At 55.5% G+C, this 20,603-nt stretch overlaps 7 protein-coding genes across 7 annotated transcripts; 4 read left to right on the forward strand and 3 right to left on the reverse strand.

The window, feature by feature from the left end:
- The first annotated feature begins 299 nt into the window (after positions 1–299).
- GGS23DRAFT_485777 (Mss4-like protein) lies at positions 300–1,833 on the forward strand. The gene is made up of 5 exons (XM_051514357.1): positions 300–460; positions 611–759; positions 856–891; positions 988–1,087; positions 1,195–1,833. Exons 2-5 carry the CDS (start codon positions 655–657, stop codon positions 1,590–1,592), a joined length of 639 nt encoding a protein of 212 aa, XP_051372887.1. The 5' UTR covers positions 300–460; positions 611–654; the 3' UTR covers positions 1,593–1,833.
- Positions 1,716–4,218, reverse strand: GGS23DRAFT_486025 (acyl-CoA binding protein). The gene is made up of 4 exons (XM_051514358.1): positions 3,921–4,218; positions 3,250–3,595; positions 1,957–2,743; positions 1,716–1,858 (listed from the first exon to the last, which is right to left on the reverse strand). Exons 1-3 carry the CDS (start codon positions 3,934–3,936, stop codon positions 2,074–2,076), a joined length of 1,032 nt encoding a protein of 343 aa, XP_051372888.1. The 5' UTR covers positions 3,937–4,218; the 3' UTR covers positions 1,716–1,858; positions 1,957–2,073.
- A 1,179-nt stretch (positions 4,219–5,397) lies between these two features.
- On the forward strand, positions 5,398–5,978 carry GGS23DRAFT_563250 (uncharacterized protein). The gene has a single exon (XM_051516075.1). The coding sequence runs from the start codon at positions 5,697–5,699 to the stop codon at positions 5,934–5,936; it is 240 nt and encodes a 79-aa protein (XP_051372889.1). The 5' UTR covers positions 5,398–5,696; the 3' UTR covers positions 5,937–5,978.
- GGS23DRAFT_563251 (ribonuclease III) lies at positions 5,965–8,028 on the reverse strand. The gene is made up of 2 exons (XM_051516076.1): positions 7,678–8,028; positions 5,965–7,615 (listed from the first exon to the last, which is right to left on the reverse strand). Exons 1-2 carry the CDS (start codon positions 7,891–7,893, stop codon positions 6,626–6,628), a joined length of 1,206 nt encoding a protein of 401 aa, XP_051372890.1. The 5' UTR covers positions 7,894–8,028; the 3' UTR covers positions 5,965–6,625.
- Positions 8,029–8,156: 128 nt separating this feature from the next.
- On the forward strand, positions 8,157–8,995 carry GGS23DRAFT_486162 (mitochondrial ribosomal subunit S27-domain-containing protein). Its single transcript, XM_051514359.1, has 4 exons — positions 8,157–8,409; positions 8,461–8,669; positions 8,748–8,797; positions 8,860–8,995. The coding sequence occupies exons 1-4, from the start codon at positions 8,368–8,370 to the stop codon at positions 8,883–8,885; spliced, it is 327 nt and encodes a 108-aa protein (XP_051372891.1). The 5' UTR covers positions 8,157–8,367; the 3' UTR covers positions 8,886–8,995.
- Positions 8,996–10,569: 1,574 nt separating this feature from the next.
- On the forward strand, positions 10,570–13,923 carry GGS23DRAFT_486190 (ARM repeat-containing protein). The gene is made up of 5 exons (XM_051514360.1): positions 10,570–11,079; positions 11,299–11,385; positions 11,442–12,473; positions 12,533–13,156; positions 13,218–13,923. The coding sequence occupies exons 1-5, from the start codon at positions 10,918–10,920 to the stop codon at positions 13,743–13,745; spliced, it is 2,433 nt and encodes an 810-aa protein (XP_051372892.1). The 5' UTR covers positions 10,570–10,917; the 3' UTR covers positions 13,746–13,923.
- A 1,302-nt stretch (positions 13,924–15,225) lies between these two features.
- GGS23DRAFT_563266 (NADH-ubiquinone oxidoreductase 78 kDa subunit mitochondrial precursor) lies at positions 15,226–18,438 on the reverse strand. The gene is made up of 6 exons (XM_051516077.1): positions 18,153–18,438; positions 18,061–18,084; positions 17,948–17,999; positions 17,872–17,886; positions 15,878–17,782; positions 15,226–15,762 (listed from the first exon to the last, which is right to left on the reverse strand). Exons 1-6 carry the CDS (start codon positions 18,265–18,267, stop codon positions 15,645–15,647), a joined length of 2,229 nt encoding a protein of 742 aa, XP_051372893.1. The 5' UTR covers positions 18,268–18,438; the 3' UTR covers positions 15,226–15,644.
- Positions 18,439–20,603: the final 2,165 nt, after the last annotated feature.

Raw genomic sequence — 20,603 nt, forward strand, 5'->3', positions numbered from 1 at the left:
TTGGCTGCCAACTCTAACTCTGTCCTCGTCTCCCCTGGTTCCTAGTCCCCTAATCCCTGTGAACTCTGCGTTATGGCTGCTGTGCTGTCTTTGACTGGCCGCTGCGCACAGCAGTTCACAACTCCATACTGCAACTCACGGCCGTCAAAAGCGACGTCGGCATCAAGATGGGTAGTGACACACACTTCTATCCCAGGACCTGGCCTATAATCGCGCCCCTCCTAAACAACCGTGGGGGGGTCTGTCCAGTTTGAGTATGCTCCTTGTGTCCTCTCAATATGGGTTGGCAGAGAGCATTTCTCGACCATATCTAGACAACCACAAGGTCGACCTGACAGCTCGAGATCTTCCATCTTAAAAGACAGCAGTTGCTCCCCAGACCCCACTCCCTCCTCCTCAAATATAGGTGGTTAGGTACAGCATCAGAGATTGCATCACCTGAGTGTTCCTTGGTCCTGGGGTCTGTTTTTCCCAGACACCTCTCCTCTCCTTCCCCTCAACCTGAACCTCAACCTCAACCTCTCTCACCATCCCAGCACAACCACCCCCTCTTCTCTCCATTGTAACCTCACCTCCCGACCGCTATCTCTGACTTCATCACAATCACCAGGACTCCCTTTTCTGTTTTCGGCGAATTCGCATTGGAAGCCGACCATGGCCGCCCGTTCTACTCCCTGGGCGCCGGGACAGACTTTCGTCAACCCCGCTGCTCCGGAGGTGGAGAGAGTCCATCTAGACGTAGAGTGCCTCTGCGGAAAAGTAAGTTCGCCCGCGGGTTCACCCTCCTCTTCCCCTCCTCCGAGCTACCCCTGCGGACAGCCTCTGATCGTACCCATTCCTAACGTTGCCCTCTAGGTTCGAGGTGTCATCGATGGTGTGCTCGGCCCGCACGTAAGTCCCTTAACCATGCGCCGATGGCTCCGTGACTGAGTTGTCATCTCAACAACACTGGGCTGACGGACCGGGGTGGAATCCAACCCTATCTAGCGAGTATGCCATTGCGTCGATTGCAAGCGAATGACAGGCGGCACGCACCGCGAGTATTTCATCGCTCGGGATGACGATTTGTCGATCTCCAGCGGTGCACGTACGTTTTCCCCTTTCCATCTCTTTCCATTATCCCCCATCCCGCTCCATATCATCCCATCTTAATTGAAGCTTCTGCCGTCCTCTGCGCGCTGACAAGCTGCCCAGATCACATCGACTCGTTCCGATTCCTCGGCAAAGCTGCCATCGCCACGAATTCGCATCTCTCCCGCTGCCGCCGCTGCGGCTCTCCCCTGTGGAAGCACGATGGCGAGAACGAGCCACTGCGTCTCGAGGTCTTCGTCGGCGCTCTGAGAGATCCAACGTGGCTAGACGACCACTCGCCGGACTTCGAATTCCATGATGGTGATAGGTGTGCGCGTCTCCCGAGACTTGCCAATTTACCAGCTCTCCCTTCTACCTCACTCATGGCCGGTACACCGACCCCCGCCAATCTTCTTATCGAGTCGGATCGTGCCGCCTCTGAACAGGAAGAGCAGCAACACGGATCTTCCGCCGACAAGTCTCGCTCGGTGCGCGCCAGCAGTGGCTGCCATCCCCAGTAACTTTGCTAGATAAATTCCTCGACGCAACAGTGGCCATGGAGGATGGAGCTGGGAGGGGGGGGGGGGGTAGCCGTTCAGTCGGGGTGGTCTTTATTCTCGTGCTGCTTTCGGGCGTGCGCCCACCGGATACTGTTTCGTTTTTTAACACTCCCCTCTGTGCTGTTTTGGAGGGAGTACACTCGGATTTCTTTTCCCCCCTCAGTCTTGATCGCAGTCTCGCCAGCTAGGCCGGGTAGGCAAGAAGGGTATGAGGGGTTCAACCTCCACTGGCCAATTGGTAACGGCAGTCAGTGTGAGTTTGAGATCAGATAGGTATCCGAGATAGGTAGTCCACCCCATTCTAAGAGATTCGTGATAACCGTACCAGATGCAATGCCGTGAAGCCCTTGGAAAATAACAATAATTGCCATTGCCATTGCTTCTCCTGTTTTTTCCCTCTGCGTCGTAGGGGTTTGCTTTGGTCTAGTTCCGCTGTCGTTTTTCACCTCGAAGGTAGTATCTTGCGCGCGTACTCGCGGCCAAGCTTGAGCAGGGCGCGAACGTGGTCCTCGAGACGGCGGTCCTTGCGCCGCCGCATCCATAGCAGCACGACGCACAGGACGGCCACGTCGACGGCGAAGTGTTTCGCGACGACCCAGGCGAACCAGCCGGCACGCGCCGCGAGGCTGCGTTCCCGCTTCGACCGCCACTCCCGCCCGGCTGTGATCTGCTCCCGCAGTGCTGCCACCTCGGCCGACAATCGCACGAGCGCCCGCTCCACCTTGCGCGACCACCGGTCCCCCTTCTTTACGTACTGCCCGTCGTCGTCGCCGTCGTTTTCGGCTTCGAGCTCTTCCTCTTCATCCTCTTCCTCCTGCGCCGCCTTGCGGTACTCCTGCTCCGCCGCGTCGTCCTCACTCATCGGGCTGAGCATCTTCATTGGCCCCTCCGTCCCGCTCAGAGGTTGCTGGAAGCGGCGCCGGCGGCTGCTGCTCTGGGGAACGAGCTGCTTTCGTTGGTGCTCGCCCGCGAAAGAGGAGCTGCCGATCTGCTTCGGGGACGCGTGTGCGGCGGACGATGACGATGACTGGTGGCTGCCGTGGTTGTTACTGCTGTTGTTCTTGATCTGGTCCCAGACGAACTCGAGCTCGGCGACGAGACCCTTGCCGTCCCTACATATGTGTTCGCGAACGAGTTCGCTCTTATTAGCTTTTTTTTCCTATTTGCGGGTGCGCCCACCAGTTCTTCTCCGCCTGAAATATCCTCACACACACCCCTGGCACCACAACGACCACCATCACCGCAATAATACATGTGAGTACGATAGAAAAAACAATAACAACAGTAATAACAATAGCACGACCCTCGTCGAACCCGCAAGTTCTTCCACTCGGACCACGATAGACAGCCCACACGCGCACCGCACACCGTCTATGGGCCCGAGCCACTCCCATCCACTCACTCCCTCCCCACCTCGCCAACAAGCCCGACGTGTCACCACGTCATCATATAGGCGCCCCTCCCATCCCCAATCCACTCATCCCTACTGCCTTATGCGTATAGGTGCTACGTCACGAACGGCCAAAACAGGGAGTTCGAATTGAAAAAGGATGAGACGAGAGAAAAAAAATGAGAGAAATAGGAAAATGTGGAAGGGGACACGAGGGTTGGAACTTACGGCGTGGTAGCGTAGCGGTGCATAGTGTCGATCAAAGCCTCGATGTATCTCCTCTTGGCCTCGGTGCGACCGAGACCGGCCTGGGCATTCCAGGCGTCCCACTTGTCGCGCTCGCGCTGGAGCTCGAGCTCCTCCTGCTCTGCGTCGTGGTCGTCCGCCGCGGCGCTGGCGCCGGGATGCCGTTGTCGGTGCCGCCGCTCGGGCCGCTCCATGACCCCGTCAACGTCCCCCTCCATGGCCTGCTTGTAGAGGCCGTAGAGCCGCAGGCGGTCCGCCGGCGGCGGGCGCGACGCCCCCGTCTTCGGGATCTTCTTGACAGTGTTGAGCGCGTGCACGAACACGCGGTCTGTTGCTTAGGAGGGGCGAGCGCCGCGGGGCGCGAGAGGAGATCGTTAGTAGAGGCCCGGTTTGGAGGATATTGGCAATAGTAGATCGGAAGAGGATGGGGAGGCGAGGGGAAAGGGAGGGGAGAAGAGACGGGGGAAGAGACGAAGAGACGAGGGCCAGGAGGCGGAGATGAGTTCGAGGGCTGGCCTCGACGATCGGCCAACCGATCGACGACGGTGAGGGGGGCAGAAGAGGAGACAAGGTGAAAGGTGGATGGGCGGGCGAGCGGGCTATGTGGTCTGGATCTGACTTAATCGGGATCGGGATATTCTAGAGGGACATACCAACTGAATCGGCCATTGCGAATGAATGTCTAGACCATATGTATTCGTGCTACGAATCTCTCTATTACCCGGCTGGCTGGCTAGCTGGGCGTCTCTCCTGTCGTTCTTCTATTTGTGCTCCTACTCCCTCTCCCTATCTTCGGCTGGCACCTAGACCCGATGCTACTTTTCCTATTGATCGAACCACAGAAAGAAGACGAGGCACTCGACGAATCGGGGCGCGACGGTTGCGGAGAGTGGGCTGAGAGAGAGTGTGTCGAGGAAGTGGGAAGAGGGTCGACGTTCGTGTAGGTGGCGTGGAGCCAGACACGCTCGGTATGCAGCAGACCGGGACGGGTTCGACAGGCGTACCGTTCGAGGAATCGAGCGATCGCGAGACCCGTCTCGTCGCTGACCCGCTGGCTGGCTGGCCGGCGAGCTAGCTATGAGAGAACACGTCGAGGGTGAACTACCGGGAGCCAGCTCGGGCGAGGGAGGGAAAAGATTGCCGTCGACAACGCAGCGCAGCGCAACGCCGCACGGGACGAAAAAGGTGCCTCGGCTGCCAATGGGACGCACACAGGCCTCGTCAACACGTCATCTGGGCAATGTGCACAACTAGGAAACGAACAGCGACGCGAGACGAGAGACGGGATGCAAGAGACTCCAGACAAGATTGCGAGGCGAAGAGACTAGTTTGTCGTGTCGATTCTCTCTTCGGGTGGGAGGATAGGAAAATAGAAAAGGAAGCGTGACATGCACACGGATACGATGGGACGGGGTGGATGGCGTGTAGGGATACCAATTAACCTAGGTTAAGAAGGGGAAAGGCATTATAAATTACAAGCGATCTCCATAATATTCCGCTCCTAAGTCCGACATCTGAGCGAGGTTAAAGAGGAGAAGAGGAGAGATAGATAGAGAGAGAGAGAGAGAGAGAGACGCGGAGACGCGGAGACGATACAGAAAGAGAGGATGAGAGAAGACGAAATGAGAGAGGGAGAGAACTTGGGCGTACGTACGTAATGCAGTCACGCTGTTGCTGCCACCGCCGCTGCTGCTGCTACCGTTAAAGGTCACCTCAACACATGCATTTAAAATGCCTGCCTACCTCTTGCATGCCTACTAGAATTGAAACATATTAGATGAGAACACATACATGCATGTATGTCCGTTAGGAGGCAGCTATCCACGTATGCCACGAGACGATATGATGGCATCAGGCACCGTAGAACTCCACACAGAGCTAGAGAGCTGGGGGGGGGGCGGCCGTCGATGATCTCGGCGTTTGGGGGGATTGCAAATTGCCTCGGCGCGAGCTCTTGTCTTCGGTTCTCCCCTGGCCTGGCTTGTGCTAAAGCAGGCGTCGGCCTGGGTTTAGTGCCGTGCCACGGGGACAGCGCCGGGCTCGTGCTTTTCTCCCTTTTGAGAAAATAATAACTATAGAATAAATAGCTGGCCGAACCGACTGCTAAAATACTACGATAATAATACAGAACAATGCTGAGCCAGGGGGTTCCCCTCCATTCGTCCCATCTAGCGCAACGTGCTAACTAACCTAACCTACCTCCAAATATCCGTTCTCGTTCCATACCCAGCCTTTAAGTTATCCCTCCACCCGCAGGTATGTGTGTGCACCCAACACCTCCTACGTGGTATGCATCGTCAGGTACCTGCAGCATTGCTTATAGGCTATACCTACCTATACTTGTGAGCATTGGTATGAAGAACGGTAAGGGTGAGCGCCGTATGTAGACGCGGACATTTCCTCGGTGTCGGCCAGCCCGTAACGAGCTGATGCTGGCTCCAGGGCGGGCGTTCGTTCATACGCTTAGCTGCTGTACTATAAAGGCCATCGCTACGTCCCTCCTCTTACACACATCGCACCGGCCAGAAATAATCAGATCCACCCAGTCGGCAAATTACCAGCCTACATATATGTATATACACATGAAAGCCTTGGCCCATCATCGTCACCCCTGGCGCCCTCAGAGGCACACCGTGCTGCAGCATGTACATACACATCCAGATCTGTAGGCGAGCGGGGATTTATGTATAGTATATATGATAATATATGAGTATGTGCATACTTCCCCCATAAGCGAGCGCCACGGTTGTCCGTTAGCCGGAAGCCAGAAACTCGCTTGGGTCGTCCCGACGGGGCGCTATCGCACGTGAAAGGCCGACACCCCCGGTCAGGTAACTCCCAAATGGAAGAGATGGAAAAAGAACCCCCATACGGTCTTGTTCTTTCGTCTCATGCTTCTTTCTCTCCTCCTCCTGAATCTTCAACTGCATGCGTACACCCCCCTACTGCCTAGGTAAGTACGCCGCCTAGGTGCCTGGTATGGATCGAGTCTACAGAAGAGGTAGACTGTAGCAATATACCCATGTAGCGTGTTACGGTTATGTAGGAAGACACAATTAGATCCGTCTGTCTGTCGTGCCCCGCGGAGGTCGGTTCGACTGGCACAAAGAAACTCGGGTGCGAGCTTGGCTCAGCGGACACAGAACTAGGTTCCATTTACATCGATTGGTTCGAGGCTGGCACAGAAATACACAACAGCACGCGAGTACATACATGACCTTAGGTAGCTCGAGAGAGCAATGCTCCCGCGAGCCCTCGGTCCCTCCGGCTGTGTAGACGATCAGGGCAGCCGTGGTACGAGCGGACCCCATGCGCCCTGTCGACATGAACTTGCCTCTCTACTCCTGCCCACGCTTGGCTAGGACCAATTGTCGTACGGTTGCTCCCCCGCCTTCTTCGCCTTCGCTGCTTCTTCCCGAAGGGCTTGCAACCGCTTGACCAACTTCTTGTTCTCCATGGCCTTGACTGCGGCGGCAGCACCCGCTTCCCTCTTGGAAAGCGCACTTCCGATACCTAGCTGGAGGTCCTTCTCGCCGAATCCGTCATAATACGCACCGATAGTATACCATGGGAGTCCCGAGTGCTTCTCCTTCGACTGGGCAATCTCCCTGTACGACAGCTGAACGTGCTTGGCCCCGATAAGCTGGACTAACTGCACCTTGGGATTCAACTTCGGGTTTGCGCCCACCCCTTGCCTTCCATCATCGCTTCCTCCAGGAGCTGGGGGGGATAGTCGGGGCCGGGCGTTGGTCTCGCGGCGAATCTCGTCAGCCAGGGCTGTGCTCCAGATGGATTTTAGCCATTGCGTGACGCGCGACAGGCCTTCCGGGTCTCCGAGAATCACGGCTGCGACATAGGACTCGAAAATATCACCGTACACCTTTAACTTGGCCTTGTTGCGGGCTTGTGGGTCCACGTCGAGAGGGAGCCTCGACCGCTCGGGAATCCCGTACTGCAGGGCGTATCGGCCAAGCGTATCATTCTTGACGAGTCTCTCACGAAGCTGGGTAGATCGTCCGGCAGGTAGATCGGGGAAAGTCTGGTAGATGAGCGCGGTAGCTACGAGGTATATGTAGGCGTCTCCGAGCCACTCGAGGCGGTCGTAGTTCATGCTTGCCTTGTGTGTCGTTAATCCGGGGTGGGTGAGTGCAGCTTGCTCGAGATCGGGATCCAATGCAGGAGGCAACGCGGGCAAAGTAGAGCCCGGAATGTCCTGGGGGGTCCATGGGGTAAGAGACACGGGTTGGGGCACACGCAGCGCTGCGGACGCGTCCCTCGGGCTTTCGCCGGCACTGTCGAGTTTCTGGATCTTGCGAGGCCCAGATTCATGTTGGTCTGCAGTATTTGCCTATCGTAGGGTAGGCAGATTAGCAGCAGATACGACGACGAGTTGAACACTTGGATCCCTACCTCAGTCTGACCCAGAAATTGGACGGCAGGTAAGATCTTCTCCTTGTGGCGGGCTACAACTGAGAGGGCTTCGTCGATCTGCTTGGGGGCATCGCGGCAGGCTTTGAGCTCCTGTTTCAACGCCTTCACAGCTCTCAGCAAATCATTAGCGTGCTCCAAGAGTTGCGACACTGACGCCTCGTCCAGATTGAAGTCGTCGTATGAGCGTTTCGACATCTTGGCAGGGAAAGCGTTGAATCCTTGGGTCTTCTCGAAACGATACGCGTGGACTGCCTCTTCATTTCAGGCAAGTTTAAAGACGGTAACTGTAAATGTTTTGAACTCAGCTGAGTTCAAATCACCTATTATGATTGGTGAAGGGCTTGGGGGGTGCCCCGCCCCCTGCGTACGGGTACCGATGTAGGTACCTACCTTATAAGCTAGGAGGTACCTGTGCTTCAGCTCCTAGCCTTGGGTACCTGAGGTACAAACCCATTCCCCCTGGATTCATCCGAAGGTTTTCCGGTATCCCATGAGCCTCACCAAGGTAGGTCAATCGAGACCCGCCCGACCAACTGCAATAAGCCTTACAGCGGATCCACAGTTGCCGCACTGTCAACATCCCGTCTACAAGTCTGGGCTGCGAATCTACTCGCCTGCCACCAAGTAACTTATGTGACGCCAATACGATTTCCTACGCACCTGGCCGCCATGGCTCTCGTATCTCGTGCGAGGTTGTTAGATCTTATGAAGGTATGGGTAATCGCCTCGCCCTACCGCGTTTGCTAGACGCTGACGTGCCAGATCCAATGCCAAATTTTCTCGTCAACGTATAACCCGGGTGGGATACGGATGGGCAACAAGATCCTACGACAGCGGTTAAAAGGCCCATCGCTTGCCAAGTACTACCCATCGAAGAAACCGACGATCTTCACGTTAGAGAGAGAGTTCGAGAAGTTGGATCTATGGACGCTGAATGAGGAAGAGATGGATAGACAGGAGCACATCGCAGGGTATGCCATTCCCCTGCGCCGGGCTCATTCGGGATACTCGATGTCCTCTTAGTTGGCGCGGATCTGACCAGAGAACAGGCGGAAGTCACGCGGAAAAGGCGCCCCGAAGAAGCGGAAGGGACCAATTGGTACGGCCTATCCCCCTACAGCTACAGTCCTTAGCCCTAGCACGTGCTAACAGTTCATATAGCGAAACATCTTCGAGGCAAGAAGTAGTCTGGGATACAGCTTGCTTCGATTGGCGACAGCGGTGGCGTCCGTGGGCATGTATGCAAATTAGGGTTGTCGATACGATACCCAGGGCCTAGAACGGGGGTGAGGCAATTCTTCCCCGATTCTTACCCAGATAACAACACCCCGTGATCTCCGCAAGCGTGTCGGTACGCTTCTACAGCCAACGGCTGGCGGTTGTCTTCCGGCAAGCCGATGGTGCGGGATGGGGCTTACCATCGGAGACCGCCCCTCCCGAAGCATGTCGAGATCGGGCGATAATACGACGAGGGAAAATGAGACATACTCAAAATGGCTATGTGATTGCTTTGATTGGATGGCCCAGCTGGTGCCAACGCGAGGTCTTCTCAAAGAACCTATATGCCGGACCTTGACACATCCATCGGGAGCGTCGCCTATCCTTCGCGCTGACTCGGATCGAAGTAAGTATCGTGCCTCTCTATACGTCGATATTCCTATAGCCACCCCACGGTGACGCTGGCTTGTATCCCTACGCAACCCCTTACCCCTGCCCGCCGCGCTTGAGATGGGCGTATAGGAGGCATGCGTGAGGTATCTATACATGATCGACCCCGTTATATAGGTGCCCGTCAAGGAGGATGAGAATATGTACGCCCTAGGAGGGCCACGGCTACACATGATTCCCGAGATACACAGGTACCTACGCCACTCAGACCCTACCTTCTCTGTACATCATAGTAGCCTCAGTCAGCTGCGGAAGACGCCGGAATCAGGTCACGGAGTCGCAAATTCACATCCCTCGGGAAGCCGCGACGTGAATACCATGGGCATATGCGAGGCACGTTGTGACGCGGTGACATGGTGACGGGAGGTATACGGTCAGAGATCCAGGTACCCGCCTGCTGCCATCTCAGCAACTGAAGGCATCGACGGCACGCGCCTAGCACGCTTTGCCTCGTAGGAAGACGCCTACCTGTATCTCTCCCCAGCGCCCAGGTGTTTTTTGCGCGGTAGGTGCCTAAGGCAGCTAGGTACTTGTATACCTCACCTACTATCTCGGCAGACAGACGGGCAAGACAGGCAGGGGCGTTTTCCGACGACAACGCGACTTCCTCTCCTGGAAGATGAATGTGTAACGCCTCGGACTCGGAACAAATTGATAAAAATCCAGCACACTCGCCTTCCACCAACCCACCATTCATCCCGTATACTCAAAATCTCTATATTTCAACTCTGTTTCTTCATCTCTCACTGATCCTGCCACTCCAGCCATATCGGGAACTTGCCCTCCTCTTACTCGTCCATCAGCAGTCAGCAGTTGTACAAGCGAGCCCTTCCTATTCACTCCTCGCACCATAGACGGGAATCCGCCGTCGCCAATCTCTCATCAACCACGCCTTCTACGCGCAGCCCGCGCCACAACCTGAGGACTGGAACACATTCAGCACATATCTCATACCCAGCGCCCTCCAGCCCCGTCGTGGACCGTTCCACCCGGCTCTGCTTCGACATACGAGCATTGTCACGTGTATCAAGGCGTGAACTACCTAAGGTATTTGGTAAGCCGGCGAGACCCGCATTTGCCTACGCTACCCGTCGTCTCCCCTGGTGGCTAGAAAGGGAGTGGCAGCACGGCAACGTTCTTTCTATCCCATCTCTCACCTCTCATCTTGCGGCGCCTTCTCTGGACTTCCCTCCGTCTACCAAATCGCGCCTGCCAGAGCCAAGATACCGCCGTCAGGTACCTACATAATTGGCCTATCTGTCGATGAGAAAACTCGACTTCTCACCACCCTTCGTCTGTTTTCTTCTCCCCATCAAGTCTCCCAACTTCGACCAATTCTCCCGCTTTACACTACTCGATCCCGCTCACTGCTCTTCTTTCCGCCTCACTTCTATCCCTTGCTTTCCGTAGCATCTAGTCTTTTTGTCAGTAGTCAGGCATTTCTGCCATCTCCAAGCCTTTGACTTGAGCACTTGGGAGCTTGGTCACCGCCGCCCCCTGCCACTCCTGCAGAAACGCCAGGCCTCGATTCTGACCAAGATAGGACTCACCATGTCTGTTCCACCCGCCGCGACGGCTTCGCCAGCCTCCCATCGCATACAGTCCTCCCAGATCATTTCCAAGGACGAGAACGTCAAGGTTAACGGCAAGGTTGGCAAAGAGGACACCTCTAATGCCAATGTAAGTGACGTCCTCACGAGTCTCTTGCGATTTGTAAGTCGCTATTTTTGCGGTCTTGGTTGCAGAAGTCTTGTGTGGGTGTGTGTGTGGGTGTGTGTGTGGGTGTGGGTGGGCGGATGGGCGGATGGGTGCAAATTGGCTGCCGTTATTCATCCCATCTCTTCTTCACTTGCCTGTCAAACTTCGGCCGTCACGGACGTGTCATGGCCCAGACGATGTACCTGGGCTAACCCTCTACCTCGCCATGTGCAGGAATCGGATGGTTTTCCACCTCAGAAGAAGTCGGGTTCTGGTCGAGCTCTCTCAGCTTCTTCTTTGGTCAACCAGAGCTCTCCTAAGGTCTGACTACGCCCTGAACTCCTCCTCTGCCGCGTGTTGTTAACTAACAGTAGCAGAAGATGAAGCTTAGCCATGTGTCACCGGATCCCCCCGGCTCTCACGAATCGAACCCTATGGATCAATTACTGGAGAAACTTTCCCAGCGCCAAGCTGCGCTCCAGATGCAAGGCGATAGCGTTAACGTTGCCGACGATGCCACACACTCGGCCACCGCAGAGCATGGATCTTCAAGCAACTCGGTGCCCATGACGCCCGCTGTAGAGATCTTTGGCGAAAATGCTCCTACCATGCGACCCGCCAGCGCAGTGTTGGACGACGGCGAATCCAACACTAAGGAGATTCTCCGTCTGAAGCTTGAGCTGGCTCAAGCTCAGAACAAGATCAGCCACCTCGATAGCGAGCTCTCGCAAACCCGCCAGGCCCGACCTGGACTCGAGCATTCCGCTAGTTACTCACCGGTCGATACGGGCATGTCCTCCGGAATACAGACCGCCCCAAACCCACCGCGGATATCCGGCCCCCCTTATCACAACCCCAGCAGCCAGCAGGTAGCGGCAAGAGAGGGAGGCTGGCCTGCCTTCGATGATTCTCGATCTGACACGAGCGATGCTTTGTCGGCCACAGGATTCAATCGTTCCCGCGACATCTGGGGTCCAAACAAGAGCGGCCAGGGCTCTTTGGTGCAGAGTGGCTTCTCGGGATCTGAGGTGGCCCAGAGCAGCCACTGGGGCGGGCGTGGTGTCACCCCGGGTTACATGGATCCCGGTTTGGCTTTCGAGCCTTCTGCTCCTGGTGGCTACCGCGGTGGGGGCCATTTGACTCCCGACTTCGACTTGGCAGCCTCTAGATCCACGGGCAGCCGACGAAACAACCGATTCGATAACCGCTTCGTGATGCCCCAATTAGCTTCACAATCGGCATACGCAAGTGGCTTTAACTACGGCACCAGCCCTTACGAACCCGTCCCAACCCCGGCTTCTGGTTCGGGGATGTACTCCAACTATCAACCAACTCCCATCGGTACATCCCTTTCGCCCTTGGCCAGCGAGTTCACCTCGGCTACGGGTAGTGCCTCTTACAAGTCAGAGGTAAGTCTCGCCCCGTCTTCTCTTATTCGGAAACACGACTAACTAGAGCCGCGTTGTAGCCCGTCTCTGAAGGCCAGACCTTCTTGCCGACCACGGAACCCCTTAACTACCGACGCTTACTCGATCGCACCGTAACCTGCAACTGGAAATACATCGTCGACAAGATTGTCTGCAATAACGATCAGCAAGCCTCCATCTTTCTGCAGCAGAAACTCAAGGTCGGAACACCAGAGCAGAAGTACGGAATTGTTGAGGCCATTGTTGCCCAAGCCTACAATTTGATGGTCAACCGTTTCGGCAACTTCTTGGTACAACGGTGCTTTGAGCATGGGACGCCGGAGCAAGTGATTAAGATTGCCGAGGCCATCAGGGGATCTACCCTCCAGCTCTCCATGGATCCGTTCGGCTGTCACGTAGTCCAGAAGGCATTTGACTCTGTTCCCGAGGATTACAAAGCCATCATGGTTCACGAGCTGCTCCGACGTATCCCGGATACTGTTATTCACCGATACGCGTGCCACGTCTGGCAGAAGCTCTTCGAGCTGAGGTGGTCCGAGTCCCCGCCACAGATCATGAAATACGTCAACGATGCTCTACGTGGCATGTGGCACGAGGTCGCCCTTGGAGAGACCGGGAGCTTGGTAGTCCAGAACATCTTTGAGAATTGCCTTGAAGAGGACAAGGTACGTCTATAGGAAATGATGGGATACTGCCAGTATTATCCAAAAACTAACTGCTCCCCAGCGCCCTTGTATTGAGGAAGTGCTGGCCAATATCGACATCGTTGCTCATGGCCAATTCGGAAACTGGTGCATCCAGCACATCTGCGAGCATGGTGCACCAGCTGACCGAAGCCGAGCTATTGACCATGTCATCCGCTACGCAGCGGAATACAGTATGGACCAGTACGCCTCCAAAGTGGTTGAGAAGTGCCTGAAGATTGGAGGCGGCGAATTCCTGACCCGCTACCTTGATCGGGTCTGCGAGGGCCGCCCGGGCCGCCCTCGAATCCCTCTGATCGACATCGCCAGTGACCAGTACGGCAACTACCTGATACAGTGGATCTTGACTCACGCTTCCCCTCAGCACCGTGAGATTGTTGCCGCGCATATCAGAAAGCACATGGTGTCTCTGCGTGGATCTAAATTTGGATCCCGCGTCGGAATGCTGTGTACTAACCCAGCCGTGACTACTAGACCAGGACCCGGCGTCGGGTCTGGCCTAGGACGTACGCCTGCAGGTCCCCGTTACAATAGCCGTGCTTACCAGTAATGGCACTCGCTCGTGTGGTTTCGCGACGGACTTGGGCGTTCCTTCGTTTAATCAAAAGATAAATCTCGGCCCGTCTTAGTAGGGGACCCACGACGGGTTCTTGTCATCATCACGGCGTCCTACGGTTTGCTCTTTAATTTTTTGCTTTCCTACTATTTCTACGTTCTGCTGTCGGACACTGGAAGACTTTCCGATAGGTTTCAATTCGTTTCGGACAGACTGATTCACATATGGCAAGTCTTACAGGAAGCATTATCTCGAGCAGAAAATTTACGAACCCATACGACATCCTAGGTCCAGTAGTCTAGTCATCTACTTGGGCGCCTTGGACACATCATGATTAAGGATATTGCGACATGAACACAAAACGTCAGTCATTCGCTATCCAACCCCCCCCCCCCCGCATCGGCCCGGGTAGTTCACTTCGCACCTTTCTTCCGATTAGAGGGTGTAGGAACCGTGGCCCAACCCAGAAAATATCACCTAGGTGGCCCTCCCTCACCTTGCCTTCGAGTAATATAGTTGCACGAATAGTATTCTCGATCTCAACAGAGGTGGACGTTCTGCAGAGGATAGAGACGTGTTGGAATCGAGAATTCAGGGTTGTAAGAAGTTTTTTTTTTCCATGACGCGACGCTGAATCGGTAGGCCGTAGAGGGGCCAGTCACACGCAAGCCGAAATCCAGATTGTGGCTCGTTTTGTGCCGTTGAGAGGAGGGGTACATATCCTTCTGCTTGTACTATGAAAAGTTCAATTATTTATAGTTGCTTATTAGTTCTGGTGGACTTCGTACATTGCGTAGGTGTGATCTCGCCCGCGTCCCGCGTATAATGCTACGAATGTGTCACAAAATGTCAGAATTATACTACCTGAAAGTTAGCTTCAATGGACACTTGTTTCGTTATACCGTCGGCGAGAAACCCACTCTCTCCTATGCGGCACGCGGCGCCGGGTTCGTCGCGTCTCCCTGGGGACCGAGTGGGGGAGGGTCCAAATGTGGTTCTACGCGAGGGCGTCGTCGTGTGGTGCTCTACGTAGTAGGTAAGCATCCGGTAGCTTAGGTACCCAAGGTAGACTCGACTCGGCCCGGCCCGACCATGTCTTGGCTGGTACCTACTACCTAGGTATTACTTGGGGTCGTCATTAGATGGCGCTAAGCTGCCTAATCGTTCGCCGTTGGCGTATGCATAGCAGTAAGTAGGTATGTGTGTATGTACCGCCTGAGTAAGTATTACGTTGCCATCTCTTCCTCTGGGCGAGCTAGCAGGCGAGGCTGGCCGCGCGCACTTGCATCGGACATCTAGTCTGGGCGGGCAGGTGGGCGGGCAGGCGGGTGGGCCGTGTGCATGTTGTGTATGTGTGTATGTATGCATGGATATGGCATCTACGCGACTGAGGGACTTGGCGCGCGGGAAGCTGGATCGCTCCGAATTGGCCCAGCGGGGGACAAGAGACGGAGGTGTGTGTTGTGGGTGCTGCCTAGTCCGTCTGCCCGTCGCCTTCTGTGGTGCTGCTACGTGGGTGCGTAGGTAGGTAGGTAGGTAGGTAGGTAGCTGGCTGGCACAGGCACGCGTACTACACGTACATGTTGGGAAAGGAGCAAGAGAGAGAAGTGGGTATGCTAGAGCGCAGAGCACACAGGGCACAGGGAAACGGGGTGGCAGAAGTAGAAAAAAAGGGTATTTTGTAGATTTCTCGATTATATGACGGCGGAAGCGGCGGCGGCGGGAGGGAGATGAATGCTTTGGACTGGCCTTCTCTCTCTTGTTTTAAATACACATCCCACATCTATTTTCGCTCCAGTGCAACTCCCGGAGGCACGTATTTCACGTGCAGTAGAGAGACTCTACGTCCTGTCTCCCTTATATTTCGTCTCCCTCCCTCTCTCTCTCTCGCTCTCATGAGCCGTACGCCACCTGCCCCATGGGCCTGTCCTCGGTCATGCCCGACGCCATGAAGTTGTTGTCGGGGTTGCCCGTAGCCTTGGCGGCCGAACACCGCGCCATCGTCGGTGAACTGTCATTACTTGTTAGTACCGTCCCCGAGACGACTGCTCCTTATTAAAAAAAAAAAAGGGGGGGGAGGTAAGGAGAGAGAGATAGAGCAGTGGACTTCACGAGGTTATACTGACTTCCTTGAGATGACGTCTGTAAAGTAGAAATCCTGAATGACCTTCTTGAGCGGTTGGCCTGTCACCTTGGAGCCCCTGTTCTGGTCTACTAGCTGCACCTTGCTGAGGTGCTGCACGGACGTGGGCTCCACGACGTCGTAGACGGCGAGCGCCGGGCTGATCTCAACCATCCTATCCCGCAGCATGGCGACGTCGTCGTAGGGTAGCGGGGCTCCGAGGAACTCGCTGACGGCCCGGACGATCTTCCAATCCGTCCGGGCGGCGCCGGGTAGGGACGTGGCGGCGCGCGTCAGCTGCACGCGGCCCTCAGTGTTGACGTACGTACCCGCCTTCTCGGTGTAAGCGGCGCCGGGTAGCACGATGTCGGCAATCTGTGCGCCCCGATCGCCGTGGTGACCTTGGTAAACGACAAAGGCATCCTTGGGGATGTCGGCATCAGCAAATTCGTCAGCGCCGAGGAGCCAGATGAACTTGGGCCTGGTCGCAGCAACGGCGGGCGAGGGTGTCGTGAAGCCGACCTCAAAGGCGCCCGCTCTCGAGGCCGCTCTCTGTAGAATGTTGAACCCGTTATGCTCATTAGTTAAGAAGTTCGCAGCATTCTTCTCGACAAACCCGCCGACGAGCTCGTAGAAGGCCTTGGCGTCGGGGTGGTCCGTCACACCGGAGCCAACAACGATCATCGGCTTCTTCGCCGCCTGGAGTTTCTTGCCGAAGGGACCAGCCAGAGCATTCCTCAGGGCCTCCAGATCGGTGCCGAGATGGTCAAACTCAAACGTCGAGTTCCACGATTCGCCCACAACACCAATTTCCAAGTCGGACCTGAGCCACTGCTTTCGGATGCGGGCGTTCAGGCCGGCGGCCTCGTGTCTCGGGTTGGTGCCGATGAGGAGCAAGCAGTCGACATCTTCGACGCCCAGGATCCTCGAGTTAAAGAGATAATTGGACCGAACATCGATACCGTGGGCTACGGGTCGGTTCCCCGAGGGCGTGTCCAGAGCCAGGTTTTCGGACCCAAGCTTGTTGGCCAGCTCCTTCATGGCAACTAGCGACTCCACTTCGATGAGCTCGCCAGCGATCACCTTAAACTCGTCGCCCACGGGGGCCAGTTGCTGGTAGGCCGCGGCAATCTCGGTCAGCGCTTGCTCCCAAGGGGCCGGTTCGAATCTGCCGTGTCGTCGTACTAATGGCATAGTCAAACGCTGTGTCTTCAGGCCGTCGCAGGCAAATCGCGTTTTGTCGTTGATCCACTCCTCGTTCACGTCATCGTTGAGGCGGGGCAGAATCCTCATGACCTCGAGGCCCCGCGAGTCCACACGGATGGCAGACCCGAGGCCGTCGAGCACATCAATCGACTCGGTCTTCTTCAGCTCCCACGGACGAGCTCGGAACGCATAGGGTTTCGACGTAAGGGCTCCGACGGGGCAAAGGTCGATGACGTTGCCAGACATCTCCGAGTCCAAATTCTGCTCCAGATAAGTGCCGATCTGGATGTCGTTCCCACGCCCAAAAGAACCCATCTCGGGGGCACCGGCTATGTCGTTCGCAAATCGGATACATCTCGTGCAATGGATACACCGGTTCATCGAGGTCTTGATCAAGGGACCGATGTTCTTGTCCTCGACCGCACGCTTCCCGCCGATCTCATGAAATCGGCCCCTATCTGCGCCATATCGCATAGACTGGTCTTGCAGGTCGCATTCGCCGCCTTGGTCGCATATAGGGCAATCTAGAGGATGATTCGCCAGTAAAAATTCCATCACGCCCTCGCGGGCTTTGTGCGCGAGCGGCGAGTTCGTCTTGACCACCATGCCAGGTTGTACGGGCACAGCGCACGAAGCAACGGGTTTCGGCGAGCGCTCCACTTCGACTAAGCACATACGGCAGTTTCCGGCGATCATCAGCTTCCTGTTTGGTCCTGTTAGCGACGCGGGCGGGTAAGGGATCGAGGAGTCGAAGCTAGAGGCATTCGGGGTGGTGGCGGTCGTGGTTCGTACTCATGATAGCAATATCTACATGTCGTTAGCGATATATTTCCCCGCGGTGTAGTTTCGAGCGAGAAACGGAGCGCACCTCGGGACGGTGGACCCGGCCTTTTCGCAAGCCTGAATTAATGCAGATCCGGCTGGCAGGCTCGGTTAGCAAAAGCGCTCAACCATCTGTAGGTGGGTTGACGGGTGCGGTACCTTCGATAGATACCTTCTTCCCGTCTGCAACCAGGTTAGCCACAGCACCGGACGCCTCCTCCACGGCGGCGGCGACCTAGCGAAGATCATACCGATAGTGAGTTCCACCTCCTCCAGCCGGCGGGTTGTGGCGGAAAAGGCTCTGGAGGATTTTGCGGCATGTCTGCTGCTCCGCCAAGCCGAACGAGCCAGAGATTGTCGCAGCATCGTGTCGTCTCGACGGAATCGGGGAGGAGAAGGGGCGGGAGAGGGGCCAGGAGGTGAAGGGAGAAGGGCGGGTCAATTGGGTAGGTAGAGAGGAGAGGGCCAGCTGTTGGGGGTGTTGACGTCGCTCTGAGGATGGGATGTCAACGGATGTGGTGGTTTGGCCGAGTGCTTAGTTAGCATATGATTGGGACAAAGCCGTATCGAGATTATTTCAGGCCTGCTCTGATAGGCCACCTGCTGCTGTCGTTCCTAAGACGTGAGTACCTAGGTACCCCCTCTCTCGACTTTGGGACACAAGTACCTAAGGTACCTCGGTACCTAGGTACATATGACATACCGCGGGCGCTTAGACCATCCAACAATCAATTATGTGGATCGCTTCCGATATCGATAAGCTATCGATATCGCCTGGTAACGATTTTTTTCTTATTTTGGTCCCGGAAAATGCCTTGGCTCTCCTCTTCTCCCTTTTCCTCATTAACTAAATTGTACATTGGGCACACTATCGTAGGCGAGCGTGAGCGAGGTGTCCTGGCTTTCCAGGATGCCTCGCGTGTCTCGCTCTTCCTCTATCTCGTGCTCTAGAGCAAATCATCTTTCAACGCCGATTATGGAAGCACGTGAGAGCTTCTTTGAATCTCAAGGATCGCTGCCTCTTACCGCCGGTCGTTACATTTCTACCCCCCTTCGCCACCGCCTAGGTGTCCCGGGACGCTGGTAGTTGACACAGCCGGTTGTATTCGAGTCGAGTCTGTTGGGCAAGGAGAGAGATCTTAGACCCATCTACTTTGCTTGCGAGTTTCCCCTCTGTCGTTACTGCGCACGTAGTGACCTGGCAGTGTATACCGGCCCTAGGGTCTAGTCTAGTGTCATATAGACCGACGATATGTCTGTGGGTGTGAGACGTCGCCTGTCTATGTTCGCATCGTATTCCCATGGTGAATATGGTGTATCCTTAGGGAGATACACTCAAGTCATCCCGATGATTCGGGCGCCGTGTAGGCGATCCTACCTGTCAAAGACTCCATCGATTAGTTCCGAATCATGAGTTACTGCTAGTTTCCCTCATGGAGCTGGTTTGATGCAAGTAGGGATGCCCTCATCCTTCGACGCGACTGCTGGAACCCGCCACAGGCCATGCCAAATGGGGGTCTAATCGAGCCCCTGGAATGCGTTCGATCCGACGTGTCGCGGTCCGGTCGGGTGTAACACATTAACATTGCTCAGATTCTACTTTGCGGACTGGGCCGCGACCACGAGTCCTCGGCTTGGGACCTGCATGACAAAAGGCTACTTCGTAGGCTGGCAAGCTGATCGAGGAGGGGCCGTGATCAGGATCGGGCCAGATTTTGTTGTCTAGACTTGTTTTCGCCGTGCTACCTCGGAATAATCCATGTGCGTAGCCGCCGTTAGAAAACATCAATGCCGGCGCTAATACCTCTCACCGGGATATTCTTCAGTGGCCCCCTCGTGGCGACATTACCTACATATCATCTTTGGATCCGATCGCGAGCCCCTAGCCTTACGACGCGCGCCCCTATGTAGAGACCTCAACCAAGTCACGTAGGGATTGTTGTTCACATGTATGCCTGTCTACTTGTGTCCTTGTATTCTCAGAATCTCTACCTAGACAGGTACCTATCTATGCGCTGTGGACCCTCTAGTGGGTATATTCATGATATGTACTCGATATGTCGGTGGGTGTCTGTTGAACCGACTTCCACGCAGGCCAGAGAGATGTGGTTTGGTGATGCTGGATATGCCCGCATAAAGCGATGAAGTTGGAGTAAATGCATATGGGGTGCCTAATTGCTCTACACGTAATCATCCGCATTTTTTGCATTTATAAAGGGATGTGCTTGGAGACCATGTATCTCAGGTACCTTTACAGCTATGGAACGCATGTGTGTACACACATATCTACATGCCAGCCTCTACCCCGGTAATTTCTTGTGAGACGCAATTTATCTCGCAGCATTCTCATCTCCGGTCGTCCACAGCCTGTCTTAGCATTGTTCCTCCCGCATTCGCTGCAAGGGCGCCTCGTGAAATGTCGGCGGGGAGAGAGGGAGAGAGATAGAGGCAAAAAGGAAAGATTTTAGGCCGCTGACAGTGTATGAAGGGGAAGGCCTACTTACTCACCAGTATCCTGCATTGTTTATCGAGACTCGATTGTGATGGAGACGGCCGTCCACTGAGGGAGTGGGGGCGCGGTTGGACCCTCGGCACTGTGAGTAAGGACATATACCTGCAGCTGTTATTGTTTGGTATCGCTGGGAGATGACAGGATCCCCCATATGCGACTCACTGGTTCTCCGTGATGTCCGTCTGCCCAT

The sequence above is a fragment of the Durotheca rogersii genome (assembly GCF_024521655.1).
Source record: "Durotheca rogersii strain YMJ 92031201 chromosome Unknown GGS23scaffold_7, whole genome shotgun sequence".
Taxonomy (NCBI): Eukaryota; Fungi; Ascomycota; class Sordariomycetes; order Xylariales; family Xylariaceae; genus Durotheca; species Durotheca rogersii.

Bases quoted from the DNA above. Each gene is read 5' to 3' on its own strand.
- GGS23DRAFT_485777 (XM_051514357.1), top strand. From the start codon at position 655: ATGGCCGCCCGTTCTACTCCCTGGGCGCCGGGACAGACTTTCGTCAAC. The intron at 760-855 runs GTAAGTTCGCCC...GTTGCCCTCTAG, and splicing joins TAGAGTGCCTCTGCGGAAAA to GTTCGAGGTGTCATCGATGG. The intron at 1,088-1,194 runs GTACGTTTTCCC...CAAGCTGCCCAG, and splicing joins GTCGATCTCCAGCGGTGCAC to ATCACATCGACTCGTTCCGA.
- GGS23DRAFT_486025 (XM_051514358.1), bottom strand. The intron at 2,744-3,249 runs GTAAGTTCCAAC...ACACATATGTAG, and splicing joins CACCGCTACGCTACCACGCC to GGACGGCAAGGGTCTCGTCG.
- GGS23DRAFT_563250 (XM_051516075.1), top strand. From the start codon at position 5,697: ATGCTGGCTCCAGGGCGGGCGTTCGTTCATACGCTTAGCTGCTGTACT.
- GGS23DRAFT_563251 (XM_051516076.1), bottom strand. From the start codon at position 7,893: ATGTCGAAACGCTCATACGACGACTTCAATCTGGACGAGGCGTCAGTG. The intron at 7,616-7,677 runs GTAGGGATCCAA...ACCCTACGATAG, and splicing joins AATTTCTGGGTCAGACTGAG to GCAAATACTGCAGACCAACA.
- GGS23DRAFT_486162 (XM_051514359.1), top strand. From the start codon at position 8,368: ATGGCTCTCGTATCTCGTGCGAGGTTGTTAGATCTTATGAAG. The intron at 8,670-8,747 runs GTATGCCATTCC...ACCAGAGAACAG, and splicing joins AGACAGGAGCACATCGCAGG to GCGGAAGTCACGCGGAAAAG. The intron at 8,798-8,859 runs GTACGGCCTATC...CAGTTCATATAG, and splicing joins GAAGCGGAAGGGACCAATTG to CGAAACATCTTCGAGGCAAG.
- GGS23DRAFT_486190 (XM_051514360.1), top strand. From the start codon at position 10,918: ATGTCTGTTCCACCCGCCGCGACGGCTTCGCCAGCCTCCCATCGCATA. The intron at 11,080-11,298 runs GTAAGTCGCTAT...CGCCATGTGCAG, and splicing joins TCACGAGTCTCTTGCGATTT to GAATCGGATGGTTTTCCACC. The intron at 13,157-13,217 runs GTACGTCTATAG...ACTGCTCCCCAG, and splicing joins ATTGCCTTGAAGAGGACAAG to CGCCCTTGTATTGAGGAAGT.
- GGS23DRAFT_563266 (XM_051516077.1), bottom strand. From the start codon at position 18,267: ATGCTGCGACAATCTCTGGCTCGTTCGGCTTGGCGGAGCAGCAGACAT. The intron at 18,000-18,060 runs GTACCGCACCCG...CGAGCCTGCCAG, and splicing joins GAAGAAGGTATCTATCGAAG to CCGGATCTGCATTAATTCAG. The intron at 15,763-15,877 runs GTCAGTATAACC...AAGTAATGACAG, and splicing joins ACAGACGTCATCTCAAGGAA to TTCACCGACGATGGCGCGGT.